Source organism: Pinus tabuliformis, chromosome 4_2 (genome assembly GCF_031772625.1).
Source record: "Pinus tabuliformis cultivar Carrire ecotype Pingquan chromosome 4_2, CPIR1, whole genome shotgun sequence".
NCBI classification, from domain to species: Eukaryota; Viridiplantae; Streptophyta; class Pinopsida; order Pinales; family Pinaceae; genus Pinus; species Pinus tabuliformis.
This window is the reverse complement of record NC_142304.1, coordinates 786,817,526-786,832,730: the sequence shown is the minus strand read 5'-3', so window position 1 is coordinate 786,832,730 and position 15,205 is coordinate 786,817,526. Positions and strand designations below refer to the sequence as shown.

Sequence of the window (15,205 nt, the reverse complement as noted above, 5' to 3'; positions counted from 1 at the left end):
TGCTCTATTTGTGTTAGCCATGTGGCCGGATGAGAGCCATCAAATTTACACATGTCCAACTTGGGTAGTCGCAATTGGGAATGTTGGTGGTTGTTATAGAGGTGAAGAGAATGGCTAGACTCATCCTCAATATTTTCATTGAAAGAATATGCCTCCGATTGTTCCTTCGACTTGCCCTTTGTGATTGTGTCAGCCAAGGTCTTGATCATTGTCATTAATGCGTCCAAATTTTGTTCAAGGGTGTCAATCTTCTCATTGGCCATAGCTTGAGCTCTCGTTTGTATCATGCACTGATCCGGTGCACTTATCGTTACTGCGAAAAAAATAAATATAATTTGGGACCACATGAAATTTTTTACACTAACAAGTGAATGGTACCACATTGCTCAGCTCGTCAACCTGATTCTTATGGGCTAAGTCTTCTATAAGCTTCTCGGGAGGGTCTCAATTTTTTTTTTTACTCCAAAAGGAGTTTTACTCCTAACTTAGGAATGTTGCAATAGCAGAATTCCAGAAAAGTAAATTTTTCCCAATGTCCTACGAGAATCATGCCAAGGTATAGGGGCCCACACAAATAGTCAGATCTCTCGGCGAACCCTCAACTATAGAGTATGAGTAGGAATGTAGCTGTGATCGAACACTTGGTACTAGATTTGAATGGCAAATCTGACTGTGGTGACTGCTACAGAACCCAATGGCTAGATCTGTACGGCGGATCTGATAGATTTGATTGGCGGATCTCATAGATTTGAATGGTGGATCTAAGAGATCTGAATCGCAGAACTAATTATTGTGGTTGCAACCGGACCCCACCTGCTAGATCTAATCTGGCAAAGATGATGCTTGGTCTAGAGAGAGACAAGGGAACTATGATCTCAAGGAGTTTCAGGTGCTACATATTGCAATATACATAAGGGTCCAACAATAGTACTCGGCCTAATCTTTCAGGACACTAAGCAAGGACGATCAACCGTACCCTTAGCTCTACAACCCAACTACCCTATTTTACGAGCGAGTAATCTCTTCGATTGTTGTTCTCGGTGTACTGTAGTAGCAAGATGACCGACTGCTTATTAAGGTGAGGTTTCATGAGAGCCTAGGGGGCTCCCGATATACCTAGAGGGTACTTGGAAGACAGTCCGTGTGTGGTTCTATCTAATGCGCTACTACTCGATGGGGTACCCATAGGGGTTACAAGGGAGTCCAGCAAGCGTGACCACCTCTTGTATTTCCTGCGTGCATGCCTCCCCAAATCTGCAGGTTTATGCGCTCAATGACAAATCCCATGGTTTAAAGACGTTGGAACATGTCTATAGCCAAAAAAAGAAAAATTTGCTAAAAATGGAGATCCCACCGGCCATGGAAAGTGCTCTGATACCACTTGTTATGCTCTTGACCTGCGAGAAGATACCAGAATACCAAATATGCGAAGAAATATACCCAGAACAAAGAACAATAACAAATAATAGCATGTATTATATTATTGAGAAAGGAAAGGAATGTTCACTTCCCTCTTTGACGGGGCAACCTCCAATAGAGCTGGGATCAATTACAAAATAAGACACGATGCTCCTCGACGGGAGTCTCTATCCTTTATATAGGATTCGTACATGCAATACCATGGGTCAATACCATGGTTCTTATTAATACTATCTATCTAATACCATGGCCCATTTGCAACTAACTGTGGTCCCTTCTTTAAATGTGGGTCGACCACTTACAATTATTAATATTTATTGACTCTTTACTTAACTATAACTATGACTCGACCCTATTACATAAATAAGGGGGTTAGGGTTGTACCCTAACAAATTCTCTCGAAATAATGGAATGCCTCTTCCTCCTAGTGGCTCAGTCATAATATAGCCTGATAGCCTACTAGTGGTTAATTTCGACTACATCAACTCTTAACTAGAGTTACAATATATACTCCTCTAGAGCCTTCTACATCACAAAAATGTGGCTAGCCCCTTTTCTATGAATATGGGGGCTGACGTGACCTCCTCCCAAACTATAGGTGTGAAAACAAGAAGGTCAAATTCTGAGTGACATAACTTTTGCATGCGAGCTCTGATTGACATTATTCTTGTGTCGTTGGAAAGATTTGTGTATTTACAATAGCATGAAAATGTGTCACACTAAATTATAAGAAAGTTTAGCTCCAAAAAACGTCATTTGATGCCTCAAAATGCTCTTGAAAGGTTTGAGATGTTGTTTCGCCAAATTTGGTCCTGCCGATAAAAAAAACCTCGTGAGATGATTCCTCCAGTTTTTCCACTAGAAATGCATCGAGATGGATGACAAACAATATAATGATCCAATTCGAATCACTAGGTCAGTCATGGTTAATCATCGTTATCATTGGTCAATCATAGTCACCATAATCAATCTTCAAAAATCATGCTCAACCTAGCCAACAATGTTTAGTATGGTCAAACATTGTAAACCATAGTCATTCGACATCAATATAGACAATCATAATCTATCATAGAAAAATATGGCCAAATATGGTGAGATTAGTTAAACCATGTTCACCCATGGTGAACATGGTGAAGCCATGCTCACCCACACTTAAAACCATGCTCACCAAAGTCAATGTTTTAAAATGTTAATAATGTTAATAGTAATATGGTTTAGAACACATTGGTTTACTAATGTGCTTGATTATGTTTGACTATGCTTATCCACTATCACAATGCAACATTACAACCACATTTAATATCTTGTTAATATGAATAGGTGTTAATGTGAGATCTATTGTTTTAAGTCTTAACACAATTTATTTAAAACAATTGTCTTTTTTATTTATTTTAAAAAATACAAATTTTGGTTTCATCAAAATGTCACGTTACAAAACTAACATCTCAATTCTATTGTGAAAAATAAAATGGCATCAAAATACGACGAAACAAATGTTGGTACAATGTGATGAAAAATGTTAGTCTAGTTACCTATTGACAAACAAATGAACATCATAATTATAATTAGAAATTTCCTTTTGGTGAATGTTTTTTTTTTTTTTCTCGTTAAAACTGAGCTAATTATATTACAAAAATGCCAAAATTACAGCAAAAATTACATCTGGGCCGAGGCCCTGTTTCTTCAAAGAGATTTTCCATGAAGATATCAGTCATAGCTAAACTTGCAGAGAGACCAGTTTACCTTCCTGCTGACACGGTGGATACATGATGCAACACGATGGATACCTAATTCGACACGGTGAATACAGAAATCGACACGATGGATTCATAACTCGACACGGTGAACATAATTCGACACGGTGTATATAGAAATCGACACGGTGAACATGTAGACTGACGCGTGGACTAATACTATGGTGATTTGGACCGACACTGCGAACATAAACCCCATGACAAACATACAAAGTGAGCAAAATGAGATGGTCAGAGAGATTCATTCCTTGCCGCACAGACTTGGCGTCTTCGAAGTTAGTCTTCATCCGTGGTATGAGGCTCGTCCTTTGCAGGACCCTTGAGCTTCTTCGAGTCTTCCTCTTCCTGGCGCGCGCTCCGCTGAACAGGTTCACTGGGGCCAGCCTCATCCTTCTGAATTGGACGCCTGAAATCGACGGGAGGAGTTTCCATATCAACCCTCGGCACAGTCACAGTATCCAAACGACCCCGAATATTGCTGCAATGCTCCACGGTGACCGAAACTATAAGAGTGTTGTTTGCAAATGCGCAGGGGATTCTGTAACGAATGGCCGGGTGTTCCGTGTGACCACACTCCGGAATGCCCCTGCTGCCTCTTACATTGCTGCCCGGAGGCCTATTGTGCTCTGAGGTGATCTCTACTGAAGAGGAGGGCGAAATTTCAGGCCTCTGAGAGGCAGAACGACCCCGTGACCCTCCTCTGCGGCTGCTCATCCTGAGCCGTTCCCTGGACATCTGACGATGGCTTCCCAAACCAAAATTCCCCTGAGAAATCTTACACCAGGCTGACACCCACTCAAATGGCTTGAAGGATTGCGGCAGAGTGGTTTGGGTTGCAACCTTAATAGCTCCCATATTCCTCGGATGTTGCAGCGCATTGAATGGCGCCTGCAATCGACTGTACATTCCAACAACATCCCCCTGCAATCGACTGGACAGTCCAACGACATTCCCCTCCGCATAAACCATTTCAATCGCGCCCATTGCTTCGCCTTCCGGCGAATTTAAGGGGCCTGCGTCCTGGAGTGGCGTGGCTTGTCCGGGCTGACAGTTGCCCATGTGACAAGCCACATGCCCCTTAACTCCATTAACACGCGGCATTAACTCCATTAACACCCGCATCCGGGAGAAGGAGATCTTTTTGCACCAGAGAGATGCATTCTTTCTTAAGTTGATCATCTTCAACCATATCCAGAGCACCCGAGAAGTAAGTTATCGACTGAGCCACTCCTTGATTTGCCAACCGATCTGCCACCTGGTTTGCTGATCTTCTGACATGCTTGAAGGTTATGTTGTGGGGAATGAGGAGCTTTTCCTCCAGGGATTCCAGACGACTTAGCAACCTCCAACTTTTTGCAATTTTGACAGCTCTGGCTCCAGCTTGTATTCTTTTGGCTGCCTCTATTAGTATGAGCGAGTCCCCTTCAACTTCAAGGGGGGAGAGGTTATATTGTTCAGCTAAACATATTCCTTTCCATAGTCCTTCCAGCTCTGCGGCGTTATTGGTGTTTTTGCCTAATGTGCCAAAATACAAGAGTATCACATCTCCTGAATGATTTCTTATGACCCCTCCGAAGCCTGCAGGGCCGGGGTTGCCTTTGGCAGCGCCATCGAAGTTTATCTTGTAGGAGTTTAAGGCAGGAGGGGACCAGGATGAAGGAGAGGCAGATATGAAGCAAGGGGAGGTTTTTGCCTTGACTAGGGGCTTGAGATCAAGATCCCATTCCTTCAGTATTCTGCATTCTTGTGGGATCTCGGGCATATCAGTATCATTCCAGATTCGGATGGCCAAGGTTTCCTGTATATTTTGTTTGAGGATGAGCCAGAGATCATCCATGGATCGGTAAGTGTTGTTGAAAATTCGGTGGTTGCGCTCTTTCCACAGAGTCCAGTACAGGAAGCCGGGAATGATGTTCCACAGAGAGTTTAGAATCTGGCATTTGAACGGATTTTTGGCCCAGTTTCTTATATTTTCCGTGACGTCCGCCTGTCTAGGGATTGCTCTCATATTACAATTTTCGACTTTCTTCCATATCTGTTTTGCTAGGGAGCAGTCTTCCATTAGATGACTGATAGTTTCATTATTAGTATTGCAGTTTGGGCATCTGGAGGGCCCAATGAATCCTCTTTTTATTAGGTTATCCCAAGTAAGGATGCGCCTTTTGCTTAATAGCCATATGAAGGTGGAGATCTTGGGCCATAGCCCTTTGTGCCAGACTTTCTCCCAAATTTGATCTTTTTCCTCTTGGAGATTGGAATATCGCAGATGGTGAGCTTCTTTAGTGGTGAAGGTGCCCCTGGTTGTATAACCCCATCGTAATTTGTCCTGCTGATTGGAGTGGCGGATTCTCCTTTCTTTGAGTTCTTGTTCTATTTCTGTGTATGTTTCTCCTTGCCAATCTATTTGCCATTGTTGCGCTGGTTTCCATGTCTGAAAATCGTGATTTGAGGAAGACTGCCAGAACTGGTGTACCTGGGTGATACCTGTTTGCTTCATATGAGCCTGCCAAAGAGGTTTATGGAACAAATTTGCGAGTTTTGGGAGCTGTTGCCAAGAGTCCTCCCAAAATCTGGCGGCAGTCCCTGAGTGTATTTCCCAAAAGCTGTGTTCTTGAATGAAGCGGCTCTGCGTTTTTGCATTGTTCCAGATGAGTGAACCTTGCGCCGTGGGATTGATTCTGATGAGGTCACTCCAGCAGCTGCCCCTGGCATATTTTGCTTGCCATAATTGAGCCCATGGGGAGTTTGGCTTGGAGACCCAGTTCCACCATATTCTAGCCCCCATTGTGTTATTGCTTTGAAGCGGATCCCGAAGTCCTAACCCTCCCTCTGATTTGGTTTTGCACACCTCTGTCCATTTGACAAGAGCCCATTTCCTATTTAAGGCAGTGGAACCCCAGAGGAAGTTGCGTTGCAGAATGCGAATAGCCTTCAGTATCCCTTTTGGAGCTGCCAAGATGGAGAAGAGATAGAGCGGCATTGCTTGTAGTACTGATTTAATGAGGACAAGCCTACCAGCTAAATTTAGAGCCCTGAAAGTCCATGAGGAAAGCTTTGATTCAAGTTTGTCCAGAAGTGACCTCCAAGACACTTGTTTGATCGCTGAATCAGAGAGGGGGGCTCCTAGATATTTAGAAGGCAAATGGGAGATTGTGAATCCCAGAGTTCTGGCAATGTTCCTTTGCGTGGAGGGGGGAGTATTGAAGAAAAAGAGCTGGGATTTGGCGGCGTTAATGGATGTGCCGGAAGCTTCAGCAAAGATATTTAGAAGAGATTTGAATACGGAGGCTTCTTTAACAGAGGGATGCCCGAAGAGCAGAGTGTCATCAACAAATTGTTGATGAGTCTGGGGAGGGCGGCCGTGGAGGGATAATCCTTTGAGAGCTTGGGAGGATACTGCTGATTTGAGGAGCCTACTTAATCCTTCAGCCATTAAAACGAAGAGAAATGGCGAGAGAGGATCCCCTTGCCTAATGCCACGGGAGGATTTGAAGGGAGGTGAGGGAGATCCGTTCAGTAAGACAGAAAAACTTGGAGAAGTTATGAGGTTCATGATCCATCTGGTCCAGGTTGCATTAAAACCAAAAGCTAAGAGCATTTTATGAATATAATTCCAGCTAAGTTTGTCGAAGGCTTTGGAAAGGTCTAGCTTGAGAAGCATACCTGGTTTTTTGAGGAGCTTTAGAGAATGTATGACTTCATTTGAGAGAATTATTCCATCCATGATCTGCCGTCCCTCGACATACCCCGTTTGCTCTGGAGAGATGAGCATTGGTAGAAGCGGCTTGAGTCGGTTTGCAATGACCTTTGAAATGAGTTTGTATATCACATTGCATAACGCTATTGGTCTGTATTTCTCAGGCTTGCTGGAGGCTGCTTCTTTGGGTACCAAGGCTATGAAAGTTGAGTTGAGGGCAGGGAGGACCCAATGCATGCTTCGGGATTCTTCCACTAGATTCCATACTTCAACTTTAATGAGCTCCCAAAATTCATGAAAGAAGTTGGCTGTAAATCCATCTGGCCCTGGTGCTTTGCCATCTTTGAGTTGGGCCATGGCTTCTTCTACTTCCTTCAGTGTAACAGGTTGGAGTAGCTGATTGTTGTGGTCCTCATTGATTATTTTGGGAATGTGCTGCGTGATGGCTCGGATTGCCTCATCCCGATTGACTTCAGGTTCCTTTAGAATGTCCTTGAAGTAGCCTGTAAATTCTTTTTCCATTTCTTCATGAACCTCTATTCTATCACCCTGTTGATTATTGACAAAGGTGATTTTGTTGTGCATGCGCCTTTGTATGGTAGTTTTGTGGAAGAACTTTGTGTTTTTCTCTCCTTCTTTCAGCCAGCTTATTCGGGATTTTTGTTTCCATAAAATTTCCTCTTGTTGTTGGCGCTCTTCTATCTGACTCCAAAGGCTCTGCTCCTGTTGAATTTGTTCTTCTGTGCGTCCTGCCAGAATGAATTTTTGTTGAAGTTCTTTCATTTGCTGCTCCAGCTTTTGTCTGCTCTCCTGTATGTTGCCAAAATGAGTGCGATTCCATCTTTTTAGAACTTGTTTCAGATGTTTTAACTTTTCTTGAAACTGATACATCTTGGCTCCCGCTGGTGGTGAATATGATGTCCAGGCTTGAGTGACAACATCCTTTAATTTGCTGTTTGTTAGCCAAAAGGCTTCAAATCGAAAGGGTCGATTGCAGCCATGACCTGGTCTTGACCAATGAAGCAGAATTGGCCAGTGATCCGAGCCGCTTTGAGGAATGATTGAGGTGCTGAAGTCTCCTCCGAGGTGGATCGCATTGTCAGAAATTAAAAATCGATCCAGCCTTGAGGCAATTTGGTGGGCTCCTTTGCGCTTGTTGGACCAAGTAAAAATACCATTGGAGGTAGGAATGTCCATGAGCTGATTGTTCTGTATGAATTGCTTGAAGCCATTGCTGTCGCTGTCGAGCCGGACTCTGCCCCCTTGTTTTTCCTCCATTGATTTTATGATATTGAAATCACCCCCTCCAATCCACAAGGGGAAGAGTCTATTTGCGTTAAGGAGGGAGATCGTATCCAGGAGGTCCATTTTTTGCTGAATCGACTGAGGGAAATATACATTGGTGAGGTGCCCATGAATGTTGGTGCCTATGAGATGGAAGGTGGCTTGAATAAGATGGAGAGTGGCATGGAAATTGTCCAACATAACAATCTGCGGGTTCCATAAAATGGCCAAACCGCCTGACGCCCCTGAAGCGTCTACTGATATTGACCTACTACCTGCCCATATTTTGTTGCCGAGCTTGTCTATCATTGTGCTACTGCTTTTTGTTTCTTGGAGAAAGACTACTGCTGGTTGTTCTTGCATAATCAAGTTTTTTATCATTCTGTGTTTAGAGGGACTGTTGAGTCCTCTTACATTCCAGGATATGAGCTTCATGGAGATTGCGTTGTGGGTTTGTAGAACTTTGTCAGCTTGGGAAATAGCCCCGAATCCATAAGTATTTCCCCAACTGTTATTGTTCTCTGAAGGTCTGTTTTTCTGCCTCTTTTCTTTGTTTCTTTAAGGATTTTTTTTCCATCCCAGTGACTCCCGCCTTGAATACCCAGACTTTTATGGTGATGTACTCGCGACAAAACTCCTTCAAGTTTGTCTATTTGCCAGGGGGGGATTGAGTCATACTCTTTTTGTTTGCATGCAGTCTCCAATTTGGAAATGTCAAGCTTAGAGATGTCAAACTCTTCCAGATTTACATCTACCCTGTCTTCCTCCATAATGATTGGGATGTTTTGTTCCATTTCCTCTGCATTATCATGAAGACTCAAGGCTAGTGCTGCATCAAGATCCATATCTGATGCTATTTGATTTTCATTCAATATGATTTTCCCTTTGGAAGGGAATGGGGGTTCGAGATCTGAGACAGATTTGATATTCGCCAATGAGGATATATCTGCGGGTTTGGAGGAGGCTGGGTCCGAGGATAATAAGGTGATGGAGCGGTTGGAGGGGGGCTCGTTGGGAATCTGTTGATCAGGGTTTTCAGAGTGGGGAAGCTTTGGAGAATCCTGTGAGGCTAGGACAGAGAAACGGTTCTGGAGGTTCACCTTGGGTCCTAGATCTGGGATAGCTTGGTTTTTCTTGGCATGCCGGCGGCGGGTGGGGACTTTGGTATAACCATCTTGATCCTTAGATGCCTCATTGGAAGGAGCCAATGGCTGAACATTTAAGGGGCAGTCACGGAAGAGATGGCCGTGTTCATGACATTTTCTGCAGCGAAAGGGGATGTGCTCATAATCTAAAGACTGCTTCCATTCATAGTCATCGTGAAAGAGACTTACCGTGTCTGCAAGGGTCTTGGTTAGGTGCATCTTGACGCAGATCCTGGCATAGGAGGTGTATTTGCGAGATTTTGTTTCGGTTGCAACTTTGATAAAGGTCCCCAGCTTGTTGCCAATGTCAGCCAGCGTCTCTTCTTTCCAGTATTCCACAGGAAGTGAATACATTCTTATCCATACAGGGGCCCAGCTAAAGTCTTCTTTGTCCGGGTTGAATCTTGGCTTCCATTCCGTTAGATACAAACCGGAGGAGTTGAAGAAGTACGGGCCGCCTTCAAATACCCTCGTTTTGTCTTCGAGACAGTTGAAGATAGCTGTGAAGAAGCCCTTTGGGCCAAGCTGCAACGTCACTTGTCCTTTTGGCTTCCATTTTGAGGCTATCCAGCCTTGTAAGGCTTTCTCTGTGGGCCAAAATCCCAGAAACTTTCCAATGAGGGCGTAGTCCTGCATGTATTGTATTTCGCTGTTGATACGGTGGCTTGGCAGATCCACCTTGATCGATTCTGCCGCTTTTGGTATGCAGGTGGCTGAGGTCGCTTTTGTCTTAGATGGTTCCGCATTGGTATGCTTATCATTGTTTTCTGTATCCTCTTCATTCTGAGCTGAATGCAGCTTTTCTTTCTGCGTCCTTTGCTGGGTTTCTTCTGTTTCCGGATCTGTGTCTGCGGAGGGCAGAGTCACAGGCTTTTGCTTGTTGTCAGATATGTGCATGTCCTGTGGAGGGGAGGCAGAGCTCTCCCCTCCTGCATCTGGTACCATGTGCGGCCGTCAGTGGAGAAACCTGCAGCAGCTATGGCAGGTCCGTGTAATGGCGGCTAGGTTTTTGTTTTTCACTGTCGAATCGCCTCAGAGCGCATTCTTGTCATCCCGCCCAGCTTATTCATCTCCCAACATCCTTTTTGGTGAATGTTACACATTATAGAAAAATCACATTACACAACTAACATCTCGATGTGGTTGTATAAATAAAATGACACAAACATACAATCCAAAAAATAATTTTCATGTCATATTTTCCTTAGCAATTTTTTGTTGCTATGTGACATGTGGTTGTGTAAAAAAAGATTGTGCAAAATTTCTACGTTAATAAATTCTTGGACAACACAAAGAAAAAAATCCCAACCATGGTAATCAGTTAAAATCATGGTCCAGAGAGGTCAACCATTGTCTCCCTCGATCAACAATGGTTAGCCCTCTTCAACCATGGCCATCCTCATCAACCATGGTCAACCCGGCTAACCCTCTTGAACCATTAATGTAACCATTTTTATAGCAATAATATAATATTAGCATTAACATTAATGTAAGATTTCATGGTTGATCATGGTCAACTATGGACAACATTAACGTTGACCAAGTAATAATGGTCAACGATGGACAACAACGATAAACCAAGGTTAACCATAATCTTTCATCATAATCCTTAGTCAACCATGGTAGTAGTTATTAATCATTGTCAACTGAATTCCACCATGCTCTACCTGGACCAACAATGGTCAACCCTCATCAACCATGATCAACCTTGTGAACCATGCCTAGCCCTATCAACCCACTTCAACAAAATTAATGCAACCATTTTTCTAAAGTTAATGTAACATTAAAGTTGATGTAACATGAATCATTGTCAAACATGGTTAAGAATGGTGAACAATGGTTAATATTAATGTAACAGAGTAACCATGTCAATATTAATGTAACACTATTATATTGATGTAACAATAATATATTGATACATTAATTGTAAAATTATTGTAAAATTAGCATGAATATTAATCTAACATGAACCATTGTCAATCATGGGTAACAATGATCAACCATGATCAATATTAATGTAACATTTTAATAATGTCAACACTAATATAATATTATAGATTGATGTAGCAATACCTTTGTCAAACCTCTTCAACCATGATGAACTTTTTCAACCCTGGTTAACCATAGTCAATGAATCCACCCCATAAGCTTAGGTTGTTAAGTAGCATAACCACATTTACTAAGGTGCTTACCCATCTACCTTTTATATATCAACGGCCAAAAAACACACATGTCTACCAATATCATTCACATTAGTAAATACATTTGTCTACCTGTATTAACCACATTAGTAAATATGTTTACAGTAATAATCTTATGCTAGTATAAACCAATATTTTTACTCAAACAGTAAACCATAATTTATACACGATGCAAACATTTTTTTGGTGGGGCAGTGTTTTCTTACAAAATGGCTGTTTTTTCAAAGTTGTATTTTACGGAATTTTACTATTCTTTTCCAATAAATCGTCCAGAATGAATGGCGGGACTCTCTTTCTCACATTTTGACAATACTTTGGCTTAATTTCTTTTGAAGTTCATTACGCAATAATGACGCTTTAAACGCAATGGGGCTTGAATTTTCAAAATTTTTGAAGCTTTTTCTAGTTTTTGAGAGATAACTGTTTATTTATTGTCAAGCAAATAAAAACCTAACCCTAACGTGTGAAGGCGAGAAAAAGAGTTTGAAAATGTTCGTTGCAGAATTCAACCAGAATGAGCGTGCTGTCGGTATTATAATGAAAAACGTTTACGATTGGCATTGTATTTTGCGGCACTAATCAAACAATGTTGTTCACAGTTTGCATTATATTATACTAACATATTTTAGTAAAAAAAATGCCCAACATTTATCATATCTTCGGATCCATTCGTGAATGGATCCTTTATTAATCAAAATTGAGTCTCCATTATAGTTAAGAAAAAGTTTGAAATTCAGTCAGTAAGGATAGAAATTTATTAATTTTTCTCTTCATTGAGCTTTCCTAATATATTGCGTTCAGGGTCTCCAACACGGGGTGTGCGATGGGCCATTATTGACCTTTTTAACTTAAAACATAAGCGAGTTATAGAACAATTACGATATGATTGGAATCGCATATACAAACCTCCTTGCTTCAGTCTGGTTACTGATAAGAAGAAAATGATACAAATTCATAACCAATATATATAAAAGGAGCAACCACATGGAAAGATAAGCACTCGTCATCCATCAACCCTGGTTTCACATTAAAAAAACATAAGCCGTGACGGCGTCACATCAACCCTATTCCTAAAATATTAGACAAAACATCAATACACCACACCCGGTCCCCAGTAGCGCTAGGAAAGAAACATCCTAAGAAGCAAAGGCAGTTGAGTGTCCCATTGGTCTACTTGAAACATCACATCAATGCCTTTGAGTGTCCCGTTGGTCTACTTGAGACATCACATCAGTCCTTCAATCAGATCAGATTGACTCAACTTTATCACACGACAGACGATTGGAATTTGACCAGAAATTCCGCCGAATAGAATGAATCGAGAATTTTCAACTTTTTCTATAGACACGACCGAATTACTGAAAATCTAAGGCGACGCCACAAACGATATGAAAATCATGTTTAATTATATCTTATAAAACAAGGTTGGACATTGTTACAAGTTCAATATTTCAATCAATGTCACCTCAAAAGCGAATTCATGGAATGATTGAAAAATGTCAGTGTTTGCACTGACCATTCTATCTCTCAAATTTGCATAGTGCCAATTGAAAGGATTTGGATGACCCTACAAAACTTGTATGGGTATCACAACGAGAACCTACTATGTAAGGTCTCTCACTACCCAGTGAGTGCCAACGGAAATGATTTTGATGATCAAGATTTGCAAGGTATCACAATCACACCTTACCGTGTAAGGTCTGTCACATCCCAGTCTTGGGATTTGTCTCTATTTCTATTTTTTGGAAGTTTTTTTGGTGGATTTCTCCAGTTTAATTTCTCTAAAATTTGGTAGGAATTCATTGAAATCACAAGTTTATGGGTAAACTGGCACAATAGAAGTGCCCTAGAAGTTTTACAGAGTGCTGAATCCATGTATACAGTCAAAAAACTAGTTTAAATAACACAAATCAAAATTTCACCACAATTTGTTAGGTGACACGCTAGAAACTTCAAAAAGTTACATTAAAGGCAACTCTCCAATCTTGTGTCCACCTCTTTAGGATCCATTTCTTTCCAATCCTACCCATTTCAGTCCCGTTTAACACACGCCTTACAATAAATGATACGTTTGTGAGCATGGTGCCTAAAACATTATTCCCATAAAACTGCATCATTAAATGATACGTTTGTCAGCATGGTGGCTAAAACATTATTCCCATAAAACGGCATCCTTAAATGATACGTTTTCTAGAATGGTGCTAAAAACATTATTCTCATAAAACTCCAGCATATGCACGCTTTTGACAGTCTCCCAAATCATTGAAAATTTTAACAATTAGGCTGTCGTTGGACCACGAAAACGCTAGAACCGACCATTCTCCACACATTTGACAAAACTACAGGGAAAAACTATCAGTACTGCTAAGCACAATTCGAGCATTATAGCCAGAGTCATGGTACTATGATGTTCACGGAAATGGTATGCTCAACCTACTAAACACATGACCTGAATACTGCCGTGAAAAACGCACAGTTGGTACTATGATGTTCACGTAAATAGTTTGCTCAGCCCACCAAACGCATGACCTGACAGCTGGAGTGTTCACTTAAATGGTTTGCTCAGCCCACCAAACGTATGATATAGCTGCAGTGAAAACATGGGTAGAAAATAAGTACTTGGCAAATGGGAATGGGAATTCAATGAGTCTGGCTGTATATGGCTGTATCTGTATATGTGAAAATATGGGTTAAGAATAAGTAGTTTATATATGATAATTGAATAAGCCTAGTTATATATATCCACACTTAAATTTTAACAAATTAATTATCCAAAAATAAATATATATAACTCAACTCATTTAATACGTTTAGAAAAAATATGGCATGATAAACACAGCTGGTCTCAATGAACAGTGATAAAGCGTTAGGCATTGGACATCCGGTTAAAATATGACCGCTTTATTTAAGTCTTCGAATTTTTGGTGTGTTCGGGTTTGTTTTTTTAATTATTTTTCGTCTAAAATATTTTAAATTAATTTCTCTTTAAAATTGGTTGGTACAGCACAGTTTTAGCTAGCTTCTTGTTTTTTTTTTGTTTTTTTTTTTAAATAGAATTTAAATTATATAATTCTGAAATTCAATGTAATTATTTCATATTTTAAATAAAATTCAAAATTATAATTTCACTTAAAATTATATATAAGTATTAAATATATACCACGCTAATAAGCAAAAAAAATAGATATTAATTATGCACAATCTTAATATAAAATACATAGTATCGAATTCATTTATTGAAAATTTAAAATTAAATTAAAAATTATATACCTAATAAACAATAATAAAACATTAAATTATATATTAATTATAAGGTATTTATACTTACGTAGCTAACTTTTTCTATCGGATTTAAAAGTTATAAGAATTCCACATTTTATATATATGAAACAAGATTTTCATTTTTTAAACCTAAAGAAAAGGTTAAATAAATTATTTTATTAAAACTTTTAAACATTTTATAAATTAATATCTATATATCTATAATTCTAATTTTTAAATGGATTAACTCATACAATGGTGGTGATGGTGCACTTTGCTATGGTTTTTTTGGTGATCTTCGTTGGAGCAGAAAAAGTTATTGTGAAATTGGGACTTTCGAGAATGATGTAGGGATGAATTTTTTTTCTCTTTCCTTTGGTAAGTCTAGTGATTGTTTTTCTTTGTGTATGTGATTGGGTGGAGCTACAACAATGTGTCTATTCC

The 15,205-nt window shown here is 40.4% G+C and overlaps 1 protein-coding gene across 1 annotated transcript; it reads right to left on the bottom strand.

Moving 5' to 3' along the window:
• Positions 1-4,260: 4,260 nt before the first annotated feature.
• On the bottom strand, positions 4,261-8,463 carry LOC149172007 (uncharacterized). Its single transcript, XM_089426164.1, has 2 exons — positions 6,920-8,463; positions 4,261-6,733 (listed from the first exon to the last, which is right to left on the bottom strand). Exons 1-2 carry the CDS (start codon positions 8,461-8,463, stop codon positions 4,261-4,263), a joined length of 4,017 nt encoding a protein of 1,338 aa, XP_089282290.1.
• Positions 8,464-15,205: the final 6,742 nt, after the last annotated feature.